Source organism: Siphateles boraxobius, unplaced genomic scaffold, assembly GCF_051911475.1.
Source record: "Siphateles boraxobius isolate OS27281-9 unplaced genomic scaffold, OSU_SipBor_1 5, whole genome shotgun sequence".
NCBI classification, from domain to species: domain Eukaryota; kingdom Metazoa; phylum Chordata; class Actinopteri; order Cypriniformes; family Leuciscidae; genus Siphateles; species Siphateles boraxobius.
Window position 1 is genome coordinate 25702360 of NW_027509141.1, and position 27336 is coordinate 25729695.

The 27336-nt window shown below is 37.6% G+C and overlaps 1 protein-coding gene across 3 annotated transcripts; it reads left to right on the plus strand.

Annotated features, from left to right (window-relative positions):
* On the plus strand, window positions 1-26973 carry hdac11 (histone deacetylase 11). 3 transcript variants are annotated; one of them, XM_077203592.1, is made up of 12 exons: window positions 6-247; window positions 704-753; window positions 926-1074; window positions 1541-1641; window positions 2929-2955; window positions 3341-3457; window positions 12390-12432; window positions 14226-14302; window positions 15096-15158; window positions 20486-20582; window positions 22394-22572; window positions 23731-26973. In XM_077203592.1, exons 2-12 carry the CDS (start codon window positions 716-718, stop codon window positions 23953-23955), a joined length of 1116 nt encoding a protein of 371 aa, XP_077059707.1. In that variant the 5' UTR covers window positions 6-247; window positions 704-715; the 3' UTR covers window positions 23956-26973. The 3 variants fall into 3 exon arrangements, with proteins under 3 accessions (XP_077059705.1, XP_077059707.1, XP_077059706.1); XM_077203590.1 differs by lacking the exon at window positions 2929-2955 and having other exon boundaries at window positions 1-247; XM_077203591.1 differs by lacking the exon at window positions 2929-2955 and having other exon boundaries at window positions 21-545.
* Window positions 26974-27336: the final 363 nt, after the last annotated feature.

Below are 27336 nucleotides of genomic sequence, written 5' to 3' on the forward strand. Positions count from 1 at the left end.
ATAATGACGTAGTAAGGGACGCGAGCGTAAGAAGCATGGTAAGAAGCGCAGCTGCACTTTTGGAGGGGAGGAACTACAAGCAAATAATATTAAACGTGCGCACAATCCTCTTGACTGCAAATGTTTGAGAGAAACAACAACAATAATATCTATTAAGTGGATGGTTGCATGTGTTCTGTCCATAATAGACGCACAGACGACGAATTATTTCACCGTAAACATAAGAGAAATATAAAATGGCTAGCAGGTGAGTCGTGCCGATTTCACATTTACAGCGATTTTTTTCAAACTAGACAAAAAGAAAATGCCTATGTAAAGTTGGGTCCGGCTTGCAACGAGTATTTTACTCGTAGCGTTAGGTCCATTTAGTTTATCTGGAGACTTTACTTTAGGAAGGATATTCTAAAGCGCAAAATATTTCCTGCACAGTTGCGTCTTTCAAATTCCTAGCGCGCATGCGCTAGACATGCAAAGCTTCGTGGAATGTGTAGTTTTTGCTATTGAAGCTTTGGTCTTGATACTACAACGAGTAAATCAAATACGAGGTATGCATATTACTTAGTACAATATTGTTCTTGCCATAATCATACATTTATATGAATGACAACTATATAAATAAACCCCACATACCTACAGAATCCTTACAGAAAGAAAATCCCACACATAAAGTGATTTGCACTAATGTTGTTTTTTATGTTTCAAGCTGAAATTTGACATGCTGTCAAAAAAAGAAGATTCAGGAGGAAAGAAAGGGTAGGTATTGTTTAAAAAAATAGTACACATCCGACATTGTGCTGTAATTTTCTACTGCACATTTGTAATGCAATATAAAGTATAATATACATTCAGATGGTCATTATTGCAAAATTAACCCTGACCCTCACATGATCATGATTATTTATATCACATATTCGTCTTTCCACAGCTCCCACCCAACTGAACTTTACACAGAGGTCCCTGCGTCATGCCTGCCTATTGTCTATTCCCCTGAGTACAACATCACCTTCATGGGACTGGAAAAGCTGCATCCCTTTGACGCTGGCAAATGGGGCAAGGTCATTCGCTTCTTGAAAGGTGTGTACCACCACTGCAGATTCAGTTTGCCAGAGAGGCACTCTGACCAGTGTGTAAGGTGATCTATGAAATACGAGACAAATTAATTGGGGAATCAAAGAGATTTGAGGGTGGAGGGGGGAGTATACTGTAGGTGGAGGGATGCAGAGAAGGATGGAGAGAGGAGCAATCAGTGAGGCAGAGATAATGAGGGAAGCTGAACTCCCCTCGGGAACAGGAGCAAGAGGATGTTGGCTTCTCTGCTGCTGCAAGGTCAGGGGCAAAGTGTAACTCTGGCAGCTCTTCGGATAAACTAGTCCGCAGCGCAAGCTCTTTTCCCTCATTAGTTCACTTAACCGCGCAGAATGTCTACCCTTCCTAGGAAATTTGCTGAGCTTCCACGGCTCAGCGTGTATTTTTATTCAAGTGTCAGATATTCATGTTCACATTCATTTCTCTTTCATATGATACATTGATTTGTTTCCAGAAGAGCAATTCATCACCGATGAGCTCATCGTTCCAGCCCGGGAGGCCAGCGAGGCGGATCTTCTTGTGGTTCACACTGCGCGTTACCTGAACAGACTCAAGGTAGAGATGCAGTGCTGTGTCCATGCCCTGACCTGTGTTTTCACCTTTTCCTGGCACCCATAATTCCATATACTGATGGCAAAAGGTTACTATAAGCAATACAAAAAGTCTATTATAAAAGCAGCATTCTGATTTTCTAATTGGTTTATCCTTTACCTCAAATTGGCTGGCAATAATTGCAAATGTACTTATTGTAAACCTTCTATGAAATCAGTGCCAAAAGAAGAATACATTTGAATCTATTATAGTCCCATTGTGACTGTGTGGACATTCCTTACTTTATCAAAAAGACAGCTATACTTCCTATTTCATCTCACCAGAAATGAGCCAGTGATGCACAGAGGAAGTGTACAATAGCAAATTGCGCTGGATTACTCAGTGCAGGCCTTTATTTCGGTCCAAATCAATCAGTTCACAGTCTTCTGCAAAGATTCCAGTCTGCCAAGAATCTCTAACGCACCCATGAGTCAGCAGCTCCAACATGCAGTCTGCGCAGTGGGGATGATTTAAAGTAACAGTTCACACATAAATGAAAATGAATGTTGTTCCAAATCCGTGAGCTGTATAATATTCAACATTACAAAAACTACTCTGTGAATACCAACTGAAGTAAGCTTTAGGCTTTGTGTGTAAAACTGTTAAGTATGACGTGCAAAATTATTATATAATTATATAATTCAAACTCCAGGACATCTGGGAAAAAAAAGAGCTTCCTTGCTGTTATTTTGCGGTGCATGACTTTTTTTATTATATCAATTCAAACTGATCGTTTGCTTTGATAAAATGTAACTTTTGCTTGGGGCTGTTGATTCAATGCAGATTTTTTGCCGCAAAAAAGATACTGGCATAGAATTGAGATTGTTCAAATTAAGATCACAATTAATTGGAAAATCAATATTTGTACCTATCCCTAGCAAGAAACAATGGCCTAATATTGTATGGCATTTTAAGACGTTGTCAATATGAATATAAGAGAAATGTGAAGAGTCTTCAACATTTTTAATTTTGTGTTCATTTTCAATTTTTGTGTGGAAAAATAACAGCATTTGGATTTAGAATTTAGTAAAAAAAAAAATTAGTTTGTGGGGGAACTTTCCTTTTTCATGTTAATGGCTTTCGAGCCCCTGAATGGGCGTATTTGAAACTATATTTGTTGCTTTAGTGGTCGCTTACTGTAGCTGAATACCGCTGCTCTTTGCTCACTGAAGAAGGCTTATCATCCTACTACTTGGTCACCCTTTAAATCGGCTCTGTGTATGTATTCTCTCTTTCCCTTAATGCATGCAGAACGCTATCTTGGAGGGCTCCAGAGAGGTATCTGAGTTCTACTCTGACCGAATCTTTTGTACTTGCTTCACACTTTTTCACTTTGTTATATGCATTAGTACAGTCTATTTATCCTGCTTTAACATTTTGCCACCAGTTTGCATTTCCACTAAATTATCACCTGTATCATATATATTCCACTCCCTGAGGCTAGATTTGAAACCTGATTTACTGTACAATCCACCACCAGACCCTCTTTGAAATTGCATTCTGCTTTGGTTTCTGATATTTATGAGATCTTTTTTTTGTCACTATATCCAAGAAGAAATTGTCACATTATTTTCATTATAATTTAGAAGTCATTGTAATTATAACTTAGACTCCAGTACCAGGATCGCTTACCGAATGTGCATGTGATTTCTCCTACCCTCAGTGGTCTCTGGTAGTTGCCACCATCACAGAGATCCCTCCTCTCCTGTTCCTGCCCAACTTCCTGGTACAGCGCAAAGTTCTGAAACCTTTGCGAACGCAAACAGGAGGAACCATCATGGTAGGTTTCAAATGTCACCTAGAAATATGTGTGTCGAGATTAAACATACTCAAGATAAGGAATTTATGTTCGTAGTACTAAACTTTTTATCTTTGCACAGTGGAACAGCATGTGAATTCTGACTTTTTGAACAGTTTGATATCATAATTCTGCACTGTTATGTCTCTAGTCTAACCCTCTTGGCCTCAGGAGATTTAGGTGTTCACCTCATTTGTTCAGACAGTCACACTTTTCCTGTGAGATCCATGACAAATACTTTATTTATTTTTTTGGTTATAAGTTTTCTTTACCTCCAAAAAAAGGTGTACAGTGTTCTATTCTCTCATAAACATATTCTGATGGCAATATTTTTATAACGACCCAACAAAAAATATATGATTTGGAACGCAAACAGGAACTTTTTGTACACCCTGGAGTCATAGGCAGGTCTGTAGGACATAGTCAATACAATGGGGATAACAATTAAAAAGTCCTGCACAATGTTGTAGCTTGCAAATGTTTATTAGATGTTTTTGATCAAAATTAGATTTATTTTTCTAGACCTTTTTAGTGAAGGTATAAAATAAAGATTTTCAAGTTACAGCACTGTGTGTGACTTTTTTCTGCTTTACTACAACACAGATCTATTATGATCAGCAAAATGATAAAATTCACCTGTAGGACATCAAACGGAATTACAAAAAAAATCTTTCAGTGTTTTAAAGTTTTATAGCAGCCCAAGTGATTTCCTTTTATTGTCCAGCAGCAAGACGTTTTAACAATGCAATACAAATAGGGGTAGGATAGATTACACATCGCTACAAATCGAATTAAAATCCTCCAGTTTATCCAGTGGATTCTCATGAGATTCTGAAGATCTTAAAGGTGCAATGTGTAACGAGTCGATCGAGTTTCCAAAATCAGTGAAAAAAAGCCTATTGTGTGTAGTAAATGGTGTCTAGGGGATGCGGAGGCGCGCGCGCTGTTACAATCACGTTATTGTTGCCGCAAGCACCTTTGGGCTCATGCTGACGCGTCCAGTATAAACAAGGCTTTACGCTTTAACCAGCTCAGCCACAGTAACAGCTCATATTAGCCAGCTAAACTTTTACTACCCTGTTAGAAAAAATATATAGTTGCATAGTTTCATGTGGTTCTTCTCCCTCGCTGTATTATGGGTTTGATATGTGGGGAGAAATGAGCTGGTTACGTTCGTGAGACAATCAACTAATTACTATTATTATATTACGTATTAACACCCTTGATCCTCACCTGACTACGGCTTTGTAAACTTTATCCATGATGTGGTTTATAATGGACTGTGGTACATAAACTTGGTTTACTCTGGCTATTCTCTGCCGTCTCAGACGACCATGTTTGTCCCGTTTTAGCCACCGTAGCTTCTTCGAAAGGGAGGGGTGAGCGGTGGGCTGAGCCCTTAGTGTAAACTCGCAACCGAACCGCTAGATGTCGCTAAAAGTCACACACTGCACCTTTAAGATTCTATACAAGATCTAACTTGGTCTTATTCCTAATGCTGTGTTTATGTTTCAATTGAAAACACAAAGAAATTCTAAAAGAAATGGTGCTTTAGGATTTTTCAGTAGTGTTTGTACAACTGCAGGTGTTATACTGCTCTGAGAATGTAATACAATGAGTCATCATCTTGCTTAAGCTCCAGCTCCATGGAGTATTGTTCAAAGTTTTACTAGGAAATAGGAACATTTGGTGACAAAGTTGTTTGTGGGGGCCTAGTTTGGGCCTTTCATTGGCATAAGTTGAAATAACCTGGGGAGGAACAGCCGGTAGGACAGGCTCTGAACATCTGTGATAGAGACGCTCGGAGGAGTTTCTCACAGGTAACACAACCACATTAACAGCCTCTTTTGAAGCTATCATAGGAACAGACACATTACTGGCTGCTTTTCTGCTTGCGAGTTAAACAGAAGCAAATAAAGGCTGCAAGTGCTACTTTAATTCCTAATGAGTTTTCAGTGTTTTATTTCTCAGAGGAAGTTTCTGTTTTTGGATCTTAATAACCAGCTTGGATGTTTGTGCACTTGAGCCCATGACAGTTTTCTCTGTAGGAAAGGTTTTTTGATGTTTAAGTAGTTGTATTTAAATATTTTATTTGCTAAAATTTAAGTAGTAAGTACACAATGAGAACACAACTGAGAATTTCTACCACTTCCAAGACCATTTGGTATCTCTACCAAGACACAAATCTGAGTATGCATCTATAATAATAATAATGCTTGAATTTTTTTTTTCTCAGGAAAATGTGAGTAGTGCTTGCCTGTAAAAAGTGCCACAATTCAATATAATGGCAGGGCAAGTCTTTTCGAAGCTCCAATCAACTGAAACAGTTGCTTCAAAAAATGATTTACTCTTGATTAGAATAGAATAAAAAATTGAGCAATAGAGACCCCAAAATGTATTTTGACTCATCTCACTAAAAAAGTGAAAATTAAGGTTACAGTGAGGCAGTTATATAAATGAGGGCCATTTTTTGAGGACTTAAAAGCAAATGTCAAGCTTATCATTATAAATAAGCACTACAGGGCTGCCAACTCTCACGCATTGAGCGTGAGACACACGCAATTGACCCAATTCTCACGCTCTCACGCCACACCCCCGATTTCTCACGCTTAAGTGTCAACCCGGTAGGTAAAATGCCTGAAAGATGAGTTTATCTATATATCTACCTGTTGAGCCACTCGCGATCGACTAGTTATACCGCAAATTAGTTAAATATCCCGTAATCTAGAGTAAAGATATTGTGCTCCAAACCGCGCGCACGGCAGAGGTAAGCGAGCGAGAGACCTTGCGTGTGCAGACCACCCCCCCCCCCCCCCCCCCCGGTTGGAGTAGTCTCACGCCAAGCTAAACTCAAAAGTTGGCAGCCCTGGCACTAACATTAATTAATTTGTTTAAACTTGTGTATTATTTGAGCTGTAAAGTTCTTTAAATCATACTTTTTACAGTTGTTTTAGGGTGTTGTGTTGACATGGCAATAGAGTTGTAAAATGTAATATAGCTTAGCAAGCAATTTTTTCACGCTAAAATCACCTCAACATATTTTGGTTAGGTCTTGTGTCTGTACTATTAAAACAGTATTTTATTGTTTAGAGATTGGCCCGATCTCTTTTATCATAAGTGCCTCACTGTAACCCTGATTTTTGCTTTTCTAGAGGAAAAGGATGGTCAAGTGGAAATAACAATGCTGTTGATTGAGCTGAACCAGGGATATTCCTTTAAGGCATGCAGTTGTCAATCTTCTACCAGCAGTACCATCTTGAGGACGATCTTCCCTTGTGCAAATTTCTATCCTCCCTGTTATTCCAGCAATGTAAAAGACTGCAGTAAATTACATTGCGGTATGCCAGGTGTTCTCCACAGTGCATCTGCGCTCTGACAGACTGCACTGCGCGGCAGACGAACTCGCGATGAGTGTGCTCCACACGTCCCTCTCAGCCCGAGAACATAATTATACCTCCCATTGAGCCCTTCTCACGGCCTGCTAATTGACTGCCATTTCAGTCAGCAGTCGACAGGCTGGATGGAGCTGTAGTTCTGGTCCGGGGAACATGGGAGTGTGTGCGGGCCGTCCCCGTTTTAGGTAGTGTGCAAGGAAGTTCAAGGTTAGACAACATCCATTGTGTAATTGTGGGCGTTTGGGAGTAATTATTATAATGGGCAGACTCGTATCATTAATCTCTGCTCTATTGTAGTGGATTTGTTTATTATCAGTCTTAATGTGATGATTATGAATGAGATCAGATGTGCACACTTTGTTTTGCTTTAATAGCACTACTTCAGTTACAAATTGTGCAGTCGTGCTGTAGAAAATTATTTTAGAGAATCAGAATGTGGCAGTGGATGTTTATATAAATTGATGCTTTTCACACAGAGCGGTCGTTATGTCATTTAGGTTGTTCGGCTAAAAATAGCATTGATTCTGAAGAGGATATGCTGCCACATATCAGGGCTGAAAAATAAGGCTGGCCCAGGGCCAGTGTGAATGAACAACTTCTAAACATGTAAATTAGAAGGCATTACGAAAGAATGAAAGGCATTGCTAGTACACAAATTTGTGTTCACTACATACGTGACACTGGACTCCACACTATCAGACTTTCACCAGTTTGTAAGCTGCCCCACCAGGATGAACAGGACATTAGACCTCCTGCATGCCAACATGAAGGAAGCTTACATTGCCACTCCTTTGCCCCCACTGGGAAAGTCCGATCATAACTTGGTACTACTCACGCCACAGTACAAACCACAGATCCAGAGACAGTCCACGACCAAACGCTCCTTCAGGAAATGGACTCCTGAGGCAGCGGATGCTCTGAGAGACTGCTTTGAATGTACTGACTGACATCCTGCAGGAAGCACATGGTGAGGACATTGAGGGGGTCACACACTGCACTACTGACTACCTGAACTTTTGCATGGACGTTGTGGTCCCCACTAGAACTGTACGCTGCTTCCCCAACTACAAGCCTTGGATCACCAGTAATGTCAAGGACATCCTGAACAGGAAGAAGAGGGCATTTAAGGATGGTGACAGAGATGAGATGAAACGCATACAGGGAGAACTCAAGATCCACCTGAGAGAGGCGAAGGAGGACTACAGAAGGAAGGTAGAACAGAAGTTGCAGCACAACAACATGAGGGAGGTCTGGGATAGCATGAAAACCATCACAGGCTGTAAGAAGAAGGGCAGTATCACAGGAGAGGGGATGTTGGGAGAGCAAACCAGCTAAACCTGTTTTTTAACAGGTTTGATACACCAGCTCCCATCACCAGCGACAACTCACTTCACACTCCCATGTTCATCACCTTCCCCAATGCCACCACCATGTCCATTACCACCTCAGACTGCAGACCACCTCCACCCTCCACACACATGGATCAACACCCCTCCCCACCATCATCACCAAGGATCAGGTGAGCAGAGAGCTGAGGAGGCTCCGACCAAGGAAAGCAGCGGGCCCGGACAGAGTGTGTCCAAGGATGCTTAAAGCCTGTTCTGCTGAACTGGGGGAACCACTCCAGCATGTCTTTAACCTGAGCCTGCAGCTGGGGAGGGTCCCAGTGCTCTGGAAGACTTCATGTCTCATCCCGGTTCCCAAGAAAAAGCACCCCTGGGAGCCGGGTGACTTCAGACCAGTAGCACTGACATCACACATCATGAAGACCTTCGAACGGCTGCTGCTCCATGTCCTCAGACCCCAGGTTCACCATGCACAAGATCCACTTGCGTTTGGATACCAGGAGAAGATGGGCGTGGAGGATGCCATCCTCTATCTGCTACACAGGGCCTACTCACATCTGGACAAGGAGAGGGGCACTGTGAGAATATCGTTTTTTGATTTCTCCAGCGCCTTTGACACCAACCGGCCGCTCCTGTTGAGAGACAAGCTGACAGACATGAGGGTCGACCAACTCCTGGTGACATGGATTACGGACTACCTCACAGAGAGACCACACTACGTCAGACTGAAGGGCTGCACGTCAGACACTGTGGTCAGCAGCACCGGAGCACCACAGGGGACTGTGCGCTCTCCAGTCTTCTTCACCTTGTACACATCTGACTTCCAGTATAACTCCGGGCTCTGCCACATGCAGAAATACTCAGACGATACTGCGATCAAGGATGGACAGGAGGGGGAGTACAGGAGCCTGGCTGAGGACTTCGTGAGGTGGTGCAGAACCAACCATCTGCAGCTGAACTCCTCCAAGACCAAGGAGATAGTGGTGGACTTCAGAAGGAAGAAAGCACATCTCCAGCCTGTGTCCATTGAGGGGGTTGATGTGGAGGTGGTCAGGACTTATAAATATCTGGGGCTGCAACTGGATGACAAGCTGGACTGGACCGCAAATATGGACACTCTCCACAGGAAAGGGCAGAGCCGTCTGTACTTCCTGAGAAGGCTGGGGTCCTTCAACATCTGCAAAACTGCTGCAGATGTTCTACCAGTCTGTGGTGGCCAGCGTCCTCTTTTATGCTTTAGTTTGTTGGGGAGGAAGCAGCAAGAAGAGAGACGCTGGGCGACTGGACAGACTGGTAAGGAGAGCTGGCCCAGTAGTGGACTTAGAGCTGGATTCTTTGGTGACAGTGGCAGAAAGAAGGACCCTGGACAAACTGCTGTCCATACTGGACAACACCAACCATCCTCTGCACAACACCTTTATCGGGCAGAGGAGTGTGTTCAGTGGCAGACTGCTGTCCTAGGCCCAGCTCCACCAACAGATTTAAAAATTATTTCGTTCCACTGGCCATCAGACTGTATAACAGCTCCTAGTCATAGCAGGGAGGACAATAGACAATTGGACAATTTCCACCTCCATCTGTTCTCTTTACTTCCATTTGCATTCCATCTGGACTGTTTGCCTCCATCTGCACTCCTTTTGCACTGTTTACTGTTTTGCGCTATTTTTACTGTGGCTACTGTTATAAGTTAATTTTATTTTAATATAGGTTTTATGTAGGTTTAATGCATACATGTTTCGTATGCTATAGGATACTTGAATTTCCCTCGGGATAAATAAAGTAAATATCTATCTATCTACTGATACACTGCTTAGCGATCTAGAGAGTGAAATGAAACACTAGTGGATTTGTCAAAGTATTCAAGTGGTGTGATAGACTTTGCATCAAAATGTGATCGAATAAATAAATCAATGATGTTGTGCGCTGTATTTCATCATATTACAGCAAAATTTAGCAATGAATGACATTTTAAAATATTGTAATAATATTTCACAATATTACTGTTTTTAATGTGTTTTGATCAATGTGGTCTTGGTGGGGAAAAAAAAAACATTAAAAAAATCCCACTGTAATTATTACAAACTTGTCTGGTAGTGTTTGTGTATATACAGTATAGCAGGCAGCTGAACTAAATCTGGTCTACTGGCACAAAAATCCATCTTTTATTGTGGCGTGTATAGCTTTTTTCATGTTGCATTTTCTGTTTTGTTGAGAGCACTGGTTGATTTGAATAAAATATGAATCGTGAGTAAATTTATATGCACTCTGGTCCTTGAATTGATTGAAATGATTGCAGACTCATTTTTGATGCAGTTTTACTGATGGATCTCCTATCAGTAGAAACCCCAATGAGAGGTAGAGCAGGAGAAAGTTAAAAAGGAAAGATAGAGCTGAGTTGAGCTTAGCTGTGCCTCCTAGGAACAGCTCAGGGCTCCAGGCTCACTGATAACCTTCTCCTTATGCAAAGCCATGCACTGGCTGCAGCCAGGGGATTGAGCTCAAGAGCAGGGTGTGTATGCGTGTGCATGTGAGTGTGCGTGCATGTGTGAAGCTCTCTTCTTAGTTTGGCTCTCTACTTCATGAGTGACTGAAAGTAGCTTGAAATGCACTCAGAGGAGAGTGTCATGAGTGTATTGGTTGATGCAGTTAAACTTGTCTGAAATTATCTTTAGTCATTATCTCAGAGCGTGTTTGTAATAGGCAAGCTACACCAATCAGAAATAATCCTGCATAGTTACTGCTTTTTTACATGGAATTGCTTGTTTTTGTAAAGGTCTTTTATGGATGTTTTTTAAAAGTTTTAAGAACTGCTGTCAAATTTCAAATTAAAAAAGTTTTCCTTACAGTGCTTTAAGTTTGTGTATTGACTGTCATTGCATTTTAAATGTTCTGTTCTTACCATGAAAATATTTTTGGTCAGTAATATTTAATTTCTTTTTTGAAAGAAATGAATAATTTTAGAAATGAATACAAAACATCTATTTCAAATAAATACTTTTCCTTTAAACAATCATTAAAGACTTAATCATTTAATCAAAAAATGTATCTTGGTTTCCACAAAAATAGCAAGTAGCAATAATATTTCATAGTACTGCTTTTACAATATATTTTTTAATCCAAATAAATTTAGCCTAGGTGAGCATAAGAGACTTCTTTCTGAACATCAAAAAAACCTTACTGACCCCACATTTTTGAACGGTAGTATGTATATATAGCGAATAAAAATAAAACTATTTATGGAAAATGCCCTCCAAAAAAAAAAAAAAAACGAATAAAGGCAGTACCACTCTTGATGTCAGTGCAGAAACGAAGTCCTGTACCAAATACTCAAAGCTTCCAAAGGCTCATGGAGGCAATTAGATTACTTTTGACAAGATGAAATGATAAAAGGAAACGCAATGTTGTTCTCATTTTGGAAGATGAGCGAAAAGCTGATTATTATTTCAACAAAGAAGCATCAAGTTTTCTTTTTATTGCAAACCTCATTTGAATGTGTTACTTGGATGATGGTCTTATTAGTGATATGCAAATGGATAACCCTTTCTGTAATGGAAACGCCATTTTTAAAGCCATTTCCTGTTATTCCACTGCCATTACATGTGTGCGATAGATTGGATTTTCCCTATGTTACGGTGAGGTAATAACAGAAATAGAGCAAAACTAAGATAAGCGAATAAGGGAAAGAATACAAGAAAACCATTAACAACTGAAAAAAATGTCTAAAATTAGTGTTTTTAAATATTAGAAATGTGCAGGCTCTGTAAAAAGCTGCACTAAACCGCTCTTAAGCCATTAGTAGACTATATATGCATAGAACTTAAGTGTGAAGTTGAAAAGATTTGTAATCTTAGATGAAAGAAGTTCAGATAATGTTGAATCCTCCCTCAGCTTTAGTGCCAAGTTATACTCTGCTTTTGATTTATCTGGCACATGAACAATCTGTTTTTCTGTTCATTTATTGATGACTGGAAAGGGGAAAAATACTAGCTGGAAAATGAGATCAACCATGAGTGTCTCTCTCTCTCTCTCTCTCTCTCTCTCTCTCTCTCTCTCTCTCTCTCTCTCTCTCTCTCACTCTCACTCTCTCTCTCTCTCTCTCTCTCTCTCTCTCTCTCTCTCTCTCTCTCTCTCTCTCTCTCTCTCTCTCTCTCTCTCTCTTTTTTTTATACCTAGGCTGGAAAGCTGGCAATGGATCGAGGATGGGCAATAAATGTGGGTGAGTTCTCTTTCTAATGCTCCCAATCATCACTCGAAAAACAATTTCAGTGAGAATAAGTGCATCTTACTGTGCTCCCTGCATATTTGATTCCAGCTCAGGCATACTATTGATCATTTTTAAGTTGTGATTCTCAAACATCCTAATGTTGCCTCAACAAGTTCCCTCTAATTTTGTCTCTTTGAGTTCAAGCTTAAAGGGATAGTTCACCCAAAAACGAAAATTCTGTTAGTAATTACTCACCCTCATGTTGTTCCAACTCCGTAAGACCTTCGTTCATCTTCGGAACACAAATTAAGATATTTTTGATTAAATCTGATAGCTGGATCACTCCTCCATAGACTTCTAAGGGATTGAAACTTGCCAGCCCTGAAAAGTTATTAAAGACATCGTTAAAATAGTCCAAGTGACTACAGTGGCTCAATCTTAAGTTTATCGAGGGATGAGAATACTTTTTGTGCGCAAAAAACAACAAAAATAACGACTTTATTTCAACTATTCATTTCCTTCTCTGTGGGCCTCGAGTGAGTTCACGTAGTGTAATAGCGTAGTGCGTCTGTGTTGTACGTCACATGCATCACACACATGACCAGCGTCGGCCAATAGTGAGCCTACGTGTGATGTAGCACTATGCTATCACACTACGTGAACTGACTAGAGGCCCACAGAGAAGGAAGCGAATAGTTGAAATAAAGTCGTTATTTTTGTTTGTTTTTTGCGCACAAAAAGTATTCTCGTCCCTTGATAAACTTAAGATTGAGCCACTGTAGTCACTTGGACTATTTTAACGATGTCTTTAATAACTTTTCAGGGCTGGCAAGTTTCAATCCCTTAGAGTGATCCAGCTCTCAGATTTAATCAAAAATATCTTAATTCGTGTTCCGAAGATGAACGAAGGTCTTACGGGGTTGGAACAACATGAGGGTGAGTAAATACTGACAGAATTTTCACTTTTGGGTGAACTATCCCTTTAAGAACTGTCTAAGTGACAATGTCCTATTTACATATATTTTATATGTATTAAAATTGCATATAAAAATGTTAATTTAACATGAAAAAAATAAAAAGAAATTATACTTACATAAAATAATATTTAATATTATTTTTTTTAACTGTCACATTGTGTATCATTGGTCCTGTACTGGTAAAATTTGAGAACCCCTGTTTTAAAGAAATTAGTTAAAAGGGAACATCTTTTTAATATTAAGATATAATAGGGTTGTCCTATTGGTAACTTCATTAAAAAATTCCCCAAATATGGCTATGTATCGATGCATTCAATATTCTATTCTCATCCTCGTTTCTGAAGAAAGTTGGGGGGAAAGCGTGGCTCCTGCTAGCTCAGCCATTTCCCTCAGGCCGTTCTTCTAAAACAGAGCTGCTCTTTGCCTTTGCATTGCTAAACATTAATATACAACGGACGACTGTTCATTCAAATGCGCACATTGTTCCTCGAAGGGTGTTGCACAGTAATTGAAAGGTGTGGATCAGTAAGCGGGGTCGTGTGAATAAGCAATAAATGCTAATCAGCAACCGGCCCACTCCCATAGAGGAGCTTCCGGAGTGCAGAGTCATTTAATGAGGCTAAATGTGGCGGGTCATGGAAGGACAGATCAGATCTGTTGTCTGAATGTATAAATATGATCCTAATTAAAAGCTAGTCTCTCAATCACCCATGTTTTGAGTGAACATTCAAATGGAAATCTTCTGGTGGCACTGGAAAACGGGCACCATTTTTATACACCATTCACTTAGCTGAGCTGTTTTAAAGGCCCTTTTCTGGTCTCTTGCAGGAGGAGGCTTCCACCACTGCTCTAGTGACAAAGGAGGAGGTTTTTGTGCCTACGCTGACATCACACTAGCAATCAAGGTGAAATGTTTGCACCAAAACACTAGAGATTGCTAGAGAATGGGACTCTATCATCAGTAATTTATTAGTCATATACAGTGGTTGAAAGTCATATGAACTATGAATAATATGAAACTTTCTCAATATCTTGAACAGTTTAAATCTTTGACCAGTTGCTGACTGAAATAGTTTTTTCTAATGAAGTTGAATGAATAGTTATTTTCAGGGTTAACTTAAAAATATAGATTTTGTATTATTTAATTTTAAAAATGATATCAAATATTTAAAATAAGTGAATATTTTGAAAATATTTTTAAATGCATATAGTCTGGGAGCTAAATCAGCTGATGTCAATTATTTCAAATGACTTTTTTATGTTGGAATTGAGCACTTTTGGTAGTGCATGTTCAGTATAGTTGCTGTTTTTTCATTTTAAAAAGTAATAGTTTTACTCTATTTAAGAAATAAACGGACTAGAGATAAGAGGCATAAACATGTCGTTAAACCTTTTTACTTTTGAAAACCATGTAGCATTTCTCCCTGTCAAACAATCCAGCCTTGTAATTTATCCTTTCATTTAAAAAAGAATCCTGCATAGACTCATGTGTACAAATATCATGTTTGGAATCTACGTACCATCCTTTTACTGAAAATCATACATTGATTTACCCCCCCCCCCCCCCCCCCCCCCCCCCCCCCCACATTCATTCCACTCTCAGACTGTTGCTATGTCGTGAGATCCACAAACCTCTTTGCAATTTGTTCCTCTGTCTGGCACAACCTAACTTCCTCCCTTGTGTGTTTGCCTCTGCAGTTTCTCTTTGAGAGGGTGGAGGGAGTTGCCAGGGCCACCATCATCGATCTAGACGCCCATCAGGTGAGCAGTCCTTTTCCAACTCCACTCTGTCAGTCAATGGAATTGACGCTGTAGACAAGATAATACCCCCTTTTGGAGGTGAAATCAATAGTTCTGCACTCCGATTACTTGTATGCAACAGCTTTGACTCATTTGCAGCTGAAATTTGCTTTCTTCTGTTGTCGTGGCTCCGTTAGTGTTGGTTTTTGAGTGTGTCATTATGATGATTGCCATGGCAATTACTACCCAATAATGGTACTTTTTTGAGCTGTCAAGTTTTTTATGATATCATACATGTTCTTAAAATGTGTAATGAGGTGATAGCTTTTTCTGTAATTCTTTTACCATCTTTTAAGAGCGTTAAATAGTCACACCGTACATGTTTATCATTTTTTTCAGTAATAATAGAAAAATAGTATAAGTTGTTACAGTTCTGACACTTACAGAATGTTCACATACTTATCAATCTAAAATTAAAATTTGCAAGATTTGGCCCCTTTAAAGATCACAGATATGAATACTGTAAGAAACCACTCTGTTGGTCTTGACAGCAGTAGAATATGTTATATCCAATGCAGTGCTGAGATGGTAAGTTATCCTGCTCTTTAATAAAATATGACTGTTCTTTAATCATTTTCACTATTATGGGTTTTGTGATCCTTTACTGGAAGTGTAGAATGCAAATCGGCCATATGCCAGTCTGTGTTTTATCCTTAACATCATGATGTTTACTTGGTCACAAGTGTATTTATGGGGTGACATACAACTGAATTAACACAAAGACAATTCAGCACTTGTGAGATTGTATGTTCACCTTAGAACAATTGTCGGCATCTTTTGTAACATTGTGAATGTCTTTAGTGCAATTTTGATCAGTTTAATGAATCACTGCTAAATAATGTCACAGGTGTAGCTTCGGAATCCAACACATGATGCAGGGAATAAATACAAACAGTTTTTAATGAACCAGGAGAATGGTCAGGAGAAGACAATAACTGTATCATTTTCACTTTGAAACCCATTTTCAAAAAGTTTGCGGTTTCAGTCCCCCAAAAGCTGTCATGTAAATAAACAGCCAAAATGCATAAAAAGTTTTCCGTTTTTAGTTGAAAACGGTGCCATGTAAACGGCCCCTTAGGGGATGAAAACTAATATGAAAGGAAACACAGGCACATGACAAAAAACACAATGAACTCAGTGTAACCATGACGAGTAAGAAGTATTCATGTCTTTAAAAAACAACAACAATCAGACTGACCTTAAACTTTTAGAGTACATATTTATTATTCCAGCCACCCATATCAATCAACCACTAGTATTAACGTGTCATATCCTTCCTTCCTTAATTAGTGTAAATCAACATGTTTGCCTCTAATTTGCAGTTTATTCCACTCTCCTTCCTAATGAGTCACCTCCCCTGCTAATTAGCCCAGCCTATTAATTAAGTTTTCATGGAACTAGGAGCTGTTGTTCTTGATCATTTTGGTGCTACAGTAGCACATACAACTGCCATAAGCATTTTTAAGTGTGGCTTGATTGTAATTATGGTCTTTTGCTCATCAACTAAGCCAACAAGTTCAGATCAATACCATTGCTAGGTGAATAATTCATTGAGGGCCACTAGCAGAACAAAGGTGGGAATCTTCATTTTGGCATATAAGTGGGCCGGAAAGCGCTGTCTCAGCTGGGTTTAAAGGCTGTGAAAATATCGAGAGGGGAGAAATGGGCGTTGAAGCTCCAATTAAAGGCTTAAAATTATGACATGGAATGGCAGATGCTGGTCTCTGAAGGGGACATCAGTTGCATATATGAATTCATAAGTGTGTGCTAATAACCAGGATTATCTGCACAATGACACGACAAATTGTTAGTCCCCTGTATGAAGAAATATTAAAAAATCAAAGTACCTTAAAGTAGTTGTTATAGCATCCCTGGAATGTTACATGACTTAAAGCAACACTTATTATTGTTTAATGAAATATTTCAGTATTAGAAATTATTTATTCATGCACATCATTTTTTTAATTCATGTGCAATTACAGTTATCTCTTCTCTTCTCTGATGTCGTGTTTACAGATGTGAGGGTGTGACAACCTGTCACTCACATGATATCACAGCAATAGCAAACCACAACCATCCAATGATTTACTGATGGACAAAATCAAGTCCCACCCTACATTTTTCCCTATTCGACAAGCCGCTTCACTTATCACAATAGGGTAGAAAAGACTATCGCAATTATGTTTCATTCCGACTTTAAGACTATTTGCAGTCAACAATAAGTTTGCTCTACAAGTAAATGTGTCCGATAACAGGGGGGTTATGGAGATCAATTGAGTATTCAAACTGGCTGCGGCCATGAGACCACTGGTTTCATGTAAAAAAATAAAAAAACAACTACTTTTAAAAGGCTACTGATATATATTTATCAAGTACTATGCATATTCTTTGTGTAAAACTTTTTAATGAGGGAAAAAAACTTTTTCAAAGGTGCTATTGGATTGTGCATTACCTTTTTTTTTTTTTTTTTTTTTTTTTTACTGATTAGTGACAGGACATTACAAATCACAAAATGGCCCAAGTTGAAATCAGAGTAGGTTTGCTACTTTTATTATTATTATTATTTTATAAGACTAATAGTATTTTATTATTTGTATTAATATTAATATTATTTATTGCTTTTATTTTTAATATATTGAATTAGCTTTTATTTTTAAATGTTAGTTTTAATTTTGATTTTAGTTATATATATTTAAATGTGGCTTGACATTTACACCCGCCAAATGCTGGTGGATTTCAGCAGTGCCGTGAAACGCAGTCACTCCTAATAGCCACTTTGGCGGGTTGAAATTTATATATAATATACATTTTTCAGTTGTAGTCTTTTAAAAAAGACTTCTGAAATAATAAACTAAGTGCAATGTAGTGTTGTCAAAAATATAGATTTTTCACAGATAGTGAAATATCTGAAACGCTTCCATTACTCATTTTCTTCAGAATATAGAAACACGATACCATCTGCGTTTTCTCGCTCTCTCATCTCTCCGACAGTGAGTTGACACAAACCCGCCTCCCCTTACTCGCTTGTTTCATTTGCTCAAAATGAATATTGTTGGTGTTACAGGGCTTAAATTTCAGCATGGGGTTGTGCGTATTGGGCATAATATTACTCAATCCTGCAGATTTTGCGCACACATAAAGCTGCCTCTCAGTACTAATTGAGTTCGTTTTTGCTGCTAATTGCGCTTAAACAGTCAAATACACACAAAATAATGACAAAATGCCGGCCTTGGCGAGTACAACACAGTCAGTTATGTTTTAAGTGAACATAAACAGTTGAGAAAGAAAGCGCATGTGTCACGGTATAATGGGTCATTGCATCAGGTCTTTAAGTGACAGCAGTATACCTGCTGTCAAATTATGAGATAATATTAATAATATCTATATGGCAGTTTTTCCCCATGGTTTTGATGTCAAAATTGTGGCCAGTGAAAATGCTAAGTGGCTAGTAACTTTGGAAAGCCACTAGCCACAGTGGCTAGTGGGCATTAGCTTAAATTTATTTTTCAGTTTTAGTTCGAGTAAGTTTAGTTCTTTAACTTAAGCTTGTTTTATTTCAGTTAGTTGCCAAAATTACATTTCTAATCATTTATTTGATAATAATCTCAGCTTCTGTTAGCATCTCTCTGACTTTAGAGTTTATGATAATTTAATGTCATCACATATTCAAACAGCATCCTCTTTGACCGCCTATAGCTAACTAAAGAGGGAAAATCTACATGAAAACAATGAAATGGTCCATCTGACAGTTCCAGCATGTGCTTGTATTAGCAAACAAGCCTCCCAGTTCCGAGTTGATTGCAGACTTAGTCTCTGATGCAGAAATACTGTATCTTCCATCCTCTGCTCTTATGATAGTGTTGACGCATTAGATAAAATTGCCATTCTATAACAGTTCACCTCTACTCCTGACTATCAGTGGAACTTAAGGGCTGCTGCATGTTGAGTAATCACTCCTGAATATATTATTAATGTAAGCTGCCTGTTAGATTTCAGAGGACCAAACTCGAAATTGCTACATGGATATCTTTTTGCCGGCAGCAAGGTTTTGCTGCTTGAGTGCGCAGATGGTGCAGACAGGAGAATGTGAATGTGTCCCTAACGCCTGGTTCATAGTCTCATAATTGGCTAACGGTCTTAGCAGAGAGACAGGGCTGTTTTGGAATAAGAGACTGTAGTCGTACACATGAGTTGCGGGCCTTGCAGCAGTTTTAAATTAAAAGTGACAATAGCCAGATACTGTACATGACAGATGAAGAGGATGGAATGAAGAGGGATGGAAATGTTATGACTTCAGAACACAGAGCTCAACACTTAGCATCTGAGGAAAAGCACATCTTCGCATCTCTCGTTGTCAAAAACAAAAGCAGTTGTGCTCACACTGGACACGTGTAATAGACTGCATTATAGTATTTTTGACAAGCAGTTTGGAGATTTTTCAAGAGTTCGCACAAAAAGGGTGAATAGTGTTGTAAAATATAATAATTGTACAATAAATATTTTTTCTATATATCTTTTTTAAACTTTTGTTAATTGAGACCATAGATAGGACAGGAATTTTTGGGCAGAGTAAAATACACTGGAATACACTGCAAAAATAATTGTATTGCTATTTAATTTTGTGTTGTTTGTTTTCATCATATACTGTAAAAAATATGCATTTAATTAAAGCAAAATTAAGTAAATGAATTTTACCTGAAGAGCTTTGTAGTGAAAATTTACCTAAATATTATTGTTATTATTATTATTATTATTTGCCCTGCTTAGGTTAATTTAATAGATATTTCATTGGCATTTTAATGTAAAATCATGTGTGTATTTTTTTCTTTTGAGAATGTATACGTAGATTTTTAATGTTAATTAAAGACAAAAATATGTATTTTATGCATGCATTTAAGCAATAATTCTGGAAAGCACTGCAGATTTCCACAGAATTTAAAACTTCATCATTCACAAAGACACATTTTGTGTATATATATATTCTTCATGTATATAATTCTTCTGATACAAACTGGCCACCCCATATATATATATATATTCATATTTGAATGTAGAATTCTTCAGATTTTCTACCAAAATCAGTGCAGAGAATCCATAAAGCCCGGATTATTTCCAAGATCAGAGATTGATTTAAAAACCACTAGACCAAATCTTTATTTTAATACACTGTAGTTAGAAACCAGAAGTGGTGTTAGTCTTAGATCATTAATAGTCTTGGTAGTTGTTAGTGCAAACAGCAGGAATCTATGTAAACTAAACTTATATCTCCTCTTTGATGCAAATTGCAGGGAAATGGCCACGAGCGGGATTTCCTGGATGACAGACGCGTTTACATAATGGACGTCTATAATCGTCACATCTATCCAGGAGATGGATATGCAAAGAGTGAGTTAAAGTGCATTTGAGTGTGTAAATGGGCATTTGAAGTGATCCTGATTATGTAAAGATATCCTGTCCCACAGTGATACGAGAAGATGAAGCACTTTGGATCATGGTTTTCTGACTGATTTAGCCTGGACATGCTCTTTATTTGTATATCTATAGATATTCACACATACACACACTCACCAGTAATGGGATACTGAGATGGAGAAAAATGAAAGGAAATCAGGGAAGAAGGTAAAGCACTTTTGCTCTCCTACAGGGGGCAGTGTCCTGCAACCCTCATGGTACTGTGAGCTGTTTACTCACTGCCTTATATGGTTCATGTTCTCTTCATCATCCACATTTCTCTTGTTACTTTAACCCTCTTATTTATACTGGCATGGCAAATTAAAAGTCACATCTATATGCCAAACTGACTCTTACCTCTTTACCTTACCTCATTTTTTTACAGTAATTTAACTTCTTTTATTGAATTTTAATTAACTACTTTCATTTGAATGGAAAATGTAAAAGGCATTTCCAACCCCTGGTTTACTATATACTTAATTAATTTTACAAAATTTATCCTAAGATTTTAAATCCATCTTTTTGTCTTTGAATGAGACGAATGGTGACATATTCACCATTCAAATTCTGATAATTGATAATTTCATTGTCATATTTGCATACTGAATTGTAATTTGTCTTATTTTCTGCCTCACTTGCACTGATATTTCCTTCAGTAAATGTTGTGATTGATATGTTGGATATCAAAGAAATAGCCCACAGTGGTTTGAAGGAATGACTTAAAACACGCTTCAACTGGCACCGATATGGTCACATTATAATCTTCGTCAATTAACGCATCCGTTATCTGAGCTGTTCTAACTCGCTCTGTCAAACATTTGACTAGGAGTGACAGAAATATTGCAGTTCTGTTAAGCTCCAGTGCACACTGTGTGACAACTTGTCCATCCTGAGATGATTTCATTAAAGTATTTACAAACCGTAACCAGCTAAACATAAGGTTTTATAAACATATAATGTTCTGACTTAAACTTCCTCTCGCTCTATTGAAGGCATGTACTGGCTTCCCATGATAAGTTTCACATCGCCTCGTTTCTCTTAAAATTTGCTTCAGTTTCTTTCTAAGCCATTTTCCCTCTGTGATTTCGCAGTATGTTCAAAAGAGAACATGCCTTCGTTTTCTGACTTTGTGTATCCGTGGTCCTCTCATCTGCCTGTTAAGGCACAAGAGACTAATTAGTCTTAAAAGCCTCAGAGAAAGCAAGATATTGTGCTCTATTTGCCTTTAAACCAGGCTTAAATAAACGCAAGAACACCTTACATTAGTTTTTACCTTTTTAAAGTAAATAGTTAGTTATTTTCAGTTACATACACAACCATTTTGGTGATTAGAAAAAGCAAGAAAAACCCTTAGTGTCTTTTAATCTGTCATCGTTTACTTACAGCATCATATAATTACTTGTACCTGTATATTTTAAATAATGTGTGACTAATAGTTATGTTTTTTTTATGATGCTTTTATGGTGTTTTTTTTTTTTTTTTTTACTTGATAACTCCTGGTTAAATAGCAGCTTAGCCATTTTTTTGAAGAATGTATTAGAACCACATGAGAGTGAGTACATTATGACAGAATTAGCATTTTTGGGTGAACTAACCCTTTTAATAAGTTACTTTGCCCATTATTTGAGTGTAACTGCTCTGTATTACCGTTATGTACTCTGTTTGCTCACACTTTGCACCTACCTTTGTCTTTATCTGCAGTTAAGGTGATGTAAACTTAATTTAGTTTTCGTTTCTGACTTCAGGGGCGATTAAACGAAAAGTGGAGCTGGACTGGGGCACAGAAGACATGGAGTATCTACAGAAGGTGGAGCTCCATTCAGAAGGAGCACTGAATGAAGTAAGGCCTGACATTATCATATATAATGCTGGCACGGACATCCTTGATGGAGACGCTCTCGGAGGTCTGGCTATATCCCCACAGGTACAGCTGTCCTTCATTCTTCCTTTCAGTCCTCCATATCAGATCTTAGATGCCATGCTTTAACAGACGCACTTCTTCGGCAGGTTTTTCTAGCCTGGTCAATAAACTCCTGTATCAATTATTCAGGCTTGCTTTACAGTGTGAACATGCAGTAGAACTGAAGAATGTCTTCATTTTGTAGATTTTCAAGGAGATTCGAGGAAAGACTTTTATTAAAATAATATATCATATAGTGTATTAATGGGGACAGTGTTTGATATCCTGTGTATGTGACCCTGTGCTATTGTGACATGTTATGTCTAATAAATCAGATGATATTAGGAAGTTTCTGTACTTTATGTGCGGTACTTACACAATATAAAATTTTCTTTAAATTAAATGTTTGTGAAATTGTTTACTCTTTTTTTTTTTGTTTAATCAAAGCTGTTACAATTTTTCCAATAAAAATATCCAATGATAAAGCAAAATATTGTATAAGATATGAAGTTTTGGGTAACGCTTTACAATATGGTACCATTAGTGCATTATAATGCATTGACTAACATTTACTAACAACGAGCAAAATAATAGTTACTGTATTTATTCATCTTTGTTAACATTAATTAATAAAATTACTAATAAAAATACGACTGTTCATTGTAAGTTCAGGTTAGTTCAGGTCCATTAAATAATATTAACAGATACAACTTTCAATTGTGATAATATATTAGTAAATGTTGAAATAATAGATATTTTTCACTGTTAGTTCATGTTAACTAATGTAATGTTAATGAATGGAGCCTTGTTGTAGTGTTACGAAGACTTGATTTCAAGGAATCATTTTTTTCTTACACTATTGGCAAATAATTTTTTGTATATTACTTTCTTGTTGTAAACTTAAACGTCATTGTTTTAGTTTTGTTTTTTTTGCTTAAAAAAACTTGGCCCTTCTGATCTTCTTCAAACTAGTTTACAAGGAGAAAATAGGTCAACCTTATTATACTTAACTCTGAAGAGAGAGACCAATTAGCTTAGCTGATTGGACCAATTCAAATTCTCCTCACATAATAAATGTTCTTTTAATTTTTAATTGATTTCAAATTGATAATTTGATAAAATTACTGATTACACATGAAAACATAATAAACACTTTGGCAAAATATTTCCCCCCTCTTTCAGGGTATCGTAAAGAGAGATGAGATCATATTCAGGGCAGCCCGGCGACGAGGAATACCCATCCTTATGGTGACATCAGGGGGCTACCAGAAGAAGACCGCCCGCATCATCGCGGACTCCATTCTGAATCTGCACAGACAGGGTTTGATTGGTGAAGAGGCTGTTGAGGGTGCGGGACCCTCACATGTGTCATTAATGATGACCAAATCCACATTAGCTGCCATTTAAGCTCTCCTGGACATTGTCAAGTGTGTCAAACACACTATTAATTTACCTAATGCAAAAATTTTGAACTAATGTATAATATTCTGGACAGGGGTTGTTTGGTGGTTTTGGACCAAGATTGACTCAGGATTGTTTTCGTAGGTCATCGTTTTGAACTATTTAACTCGTATATTGTTGTTTTTTTGTGATGGTTTTGGAATGAAATGTTAAATATTTTTCAAATTTTTCCTAATTTCTAAGGGTGTTTTATGCAATGCTTAGAGCTTATGCACATTACATTCTTAGAGGAATAGTTTACTCAAAAAAATAATTCTATCATAATGTGCTCGCCCCTCATTACAAATGCACTTAATTTTATTATATGGAAATGCACATTTCTCATTTTGTGTTTCACTGAAGAAAACAAGTTTGGAACGACCGGGGTTTCATTGTTTGGTGAACTATTCCTTTAAATCTTTTTAATGCCTACATATTGGAAGGGGACTTGATTTCTTATCAGTTTCAAATAATAATAAAAAAAACTATCTAAAGGATATTGCACATTCATACGTTCCTCTAGAAATCCCCAGTTTGAATTACACAAGAAAAATGTACCGTATGATTTTACTGAGCGATTTGTGGCAGCTCTCTCCAACACTAGATACGATTTATTCAAAATTAAATTATAGCATTGCGGATCAATTTTGGATTCATTACAGATTCCTCATTGTGTCAACCTACTCTGCTATAGCACCTTAAATTATTCTGTGACATTAAATGGAAGTTGCTCTTAGAGACGTGCTTTTGTGACTCTTTCGTTTTAGCAGCACGCAGGAATTCTCATTTGTGTGCATCAGCAGGTGGACCACTGTCAGTCTGAGTGCTTTCTATCATATTACACCTGGCAGGCTTTTGAAATGTCTTCAAGCTAAGGCTGGGCCTCTCTCTATTAGGAAATTAAACTCTTCATTGGAAAGTCTGAGAGACACTGCAGTTGGTTGCCAGTGACAGTTCTAAAGCCATGATATTTTTTGATTCAATTTAATAAAATGGTTCCTGTCATCTAGAGAATAAATAGGAGATGAAAGCAGTTTTTTTCTCCTTTTCTTTGTTTAGATTTTAAATTCTAGTGTGAAATCAAGATTATTAGTAATTTTTTAAATATTTTTTCTGTGATTTTATTTTTAGACATCAAGTGTAGAACAGTCTCAAATGTTTACTCACTGAGTTTATTACTCCAGACAGATTTACAATTGAATTTGTCACTTTATTGGCATATTAAGCTTTGAGTTTATTTGAAGATATGGTTCACCCAGAAATTATTCTGACATAATTTATTTACCCTTATGTCTTTCCAAATCTGTTTGACTTTTTTTTTTCTTTCTTGTGGGACACAAGTAGGAGCGTGGTGATTTTCCTTGTGATGGATAAAAATATGATATGGTAAAAATAATTATATTTCTATGCTTTTGTGTTCACTCATGAAACTTTTGAGTTCCCCCTGAGACACTTTGTGTTCTCTCACTTTTTTCAGGGAAGCGCAAACAGTTTTGCAAGTTAACTCAAAGTTTCTAGCGGAAATGCAAACTTTTGTGAGCAAACGCAAAGCATTGAAATATTTCATACTTCTCATATTTGTCTGGTCACTATCCACTTTCAGTGTATAGAAAAGAGTTCTGCAGAAAAAATAAAATAAGTTTGAAACAACAGGTTAGTAAAAGATGATGGACTTAATAAAAAAAAAGAACTATCAATTTTATTTAGTTTTATTTCAAGCTCAAGGATGATATTCAGAGAGTTGTCTTTGTAAGGAGCGAGTCATGAACTTTGTGTAAGACACTTATACTCAGGTTGCAGGGGTCATTTTCATGGGTCTGTTCTGTTGTGTGAAAATCTCCACCATCCCTGTTCATGTGGTGACTAATAAAAATTTACTGGTGTTAGTGTCCCTCCAGACCTTTCTGCACTAAATTGCTCTTAGAGCACAGAATAATATAAAAACATTGCTCTGTTTGTTTAAGTATCCTGACCAGCACTACATAACTAACTTGCATCAACCAATGGCATGAATTTGGGGTGGGACTATATTTTAGTGTGGCTAATGGCAGATAAGGGGAGAATATTTGATGGTGCTTGTGGTACAGAAACAATGCACAAAACCTTTAAGATGTAAATTAACATATACTTGTAATAACTTATAATACTGAAATAATATGATTATTTATTTTTTGGTTTGTATTTGTTTACATTGATATCTACCGTTCCACGTATCCCGGTGAGACTTTAAGTAGCAGGTTATAAAAAATAAGAGAAGAGCTCTTAATTTGGTGAGGTTCTTATGGGAATGGCAAAATTTGAAAAGTTATTTATTTTTTATTTTTTTTTAGGTCTCAGGTTGAGGTTATGAGTCTAATATTGCACTCAGGTGCTGGAGGGATCTTGGTAATGGACACTAATGAGTATAGTAGGGCTCTTTTCGTCCCTTTCTTTTTCTTTTTAATGAAAGCCGTCAAAAGGATGCGTATTGAGGTCACTTGAAAGATGTGAACCCTTTAGGTCTAGCCAGCAGTTTAATGGATCCGTACATGAAAAGGACCACTGTGGTCCTGCTTGAACAAATGACTTGGCTTAATGATGAGTATTTCATGTGCTTGGATCTAAATGGTTTAGTTAATAACATTGCATAATAGTGATTTTTCTGTATGAGCACTATAGACATAATGCACTTGTGATTTTTGCCACAACATTCCTTTGTTTTGATTTATTTTTATATGAAATTACTTTCACTGATTAATCATATCATTATTTCACTGATTAATCATATCATGTCTATTTAAACCTGTGTTTCATGTATAGAAATACTTTAGCAGTTGGGTAATGCATACAGTACATTTATACATAAATTCTAGTGCTTGTTAACATCTAACAAATGTGCCAAATGTTTTCATGTTGGGTTTGTTGTGTTCTTTTGTACCTGGCCCATTTTATTTAATACCATTTTCATGTAAGAACAGGGAAAATAAATCAAGTCTAACAATGCAATTACCGAAGACCTCGTTTATTGTATACTATATCTGTTAGCATTTCATAAGATTTATATGACTTTTTTCCATCAGCATGACATCTTCAAACACCTGCTGGTTTATTGTTTGAAATCCTCGCCACAACCGTAGAAGATTAATGTTGAAAGCAAGAGCTGAGCGGTGGGACAAATGTGCTGTATTATTCATCATCTCTGCTTTCAGTCTCTTTGTTGGTGTGTTTATTTGCAGTGCAAAAGCAGATATAATCTGTTTATACTGACAGTTCAGTATGTGTGTTCCCAGGGAATCAAACCCATGACCTTGGCATTGCGAGTGGCAGTTGAGCTGGATGCCCATGACGTGGATATTCTTTCAGATGAGG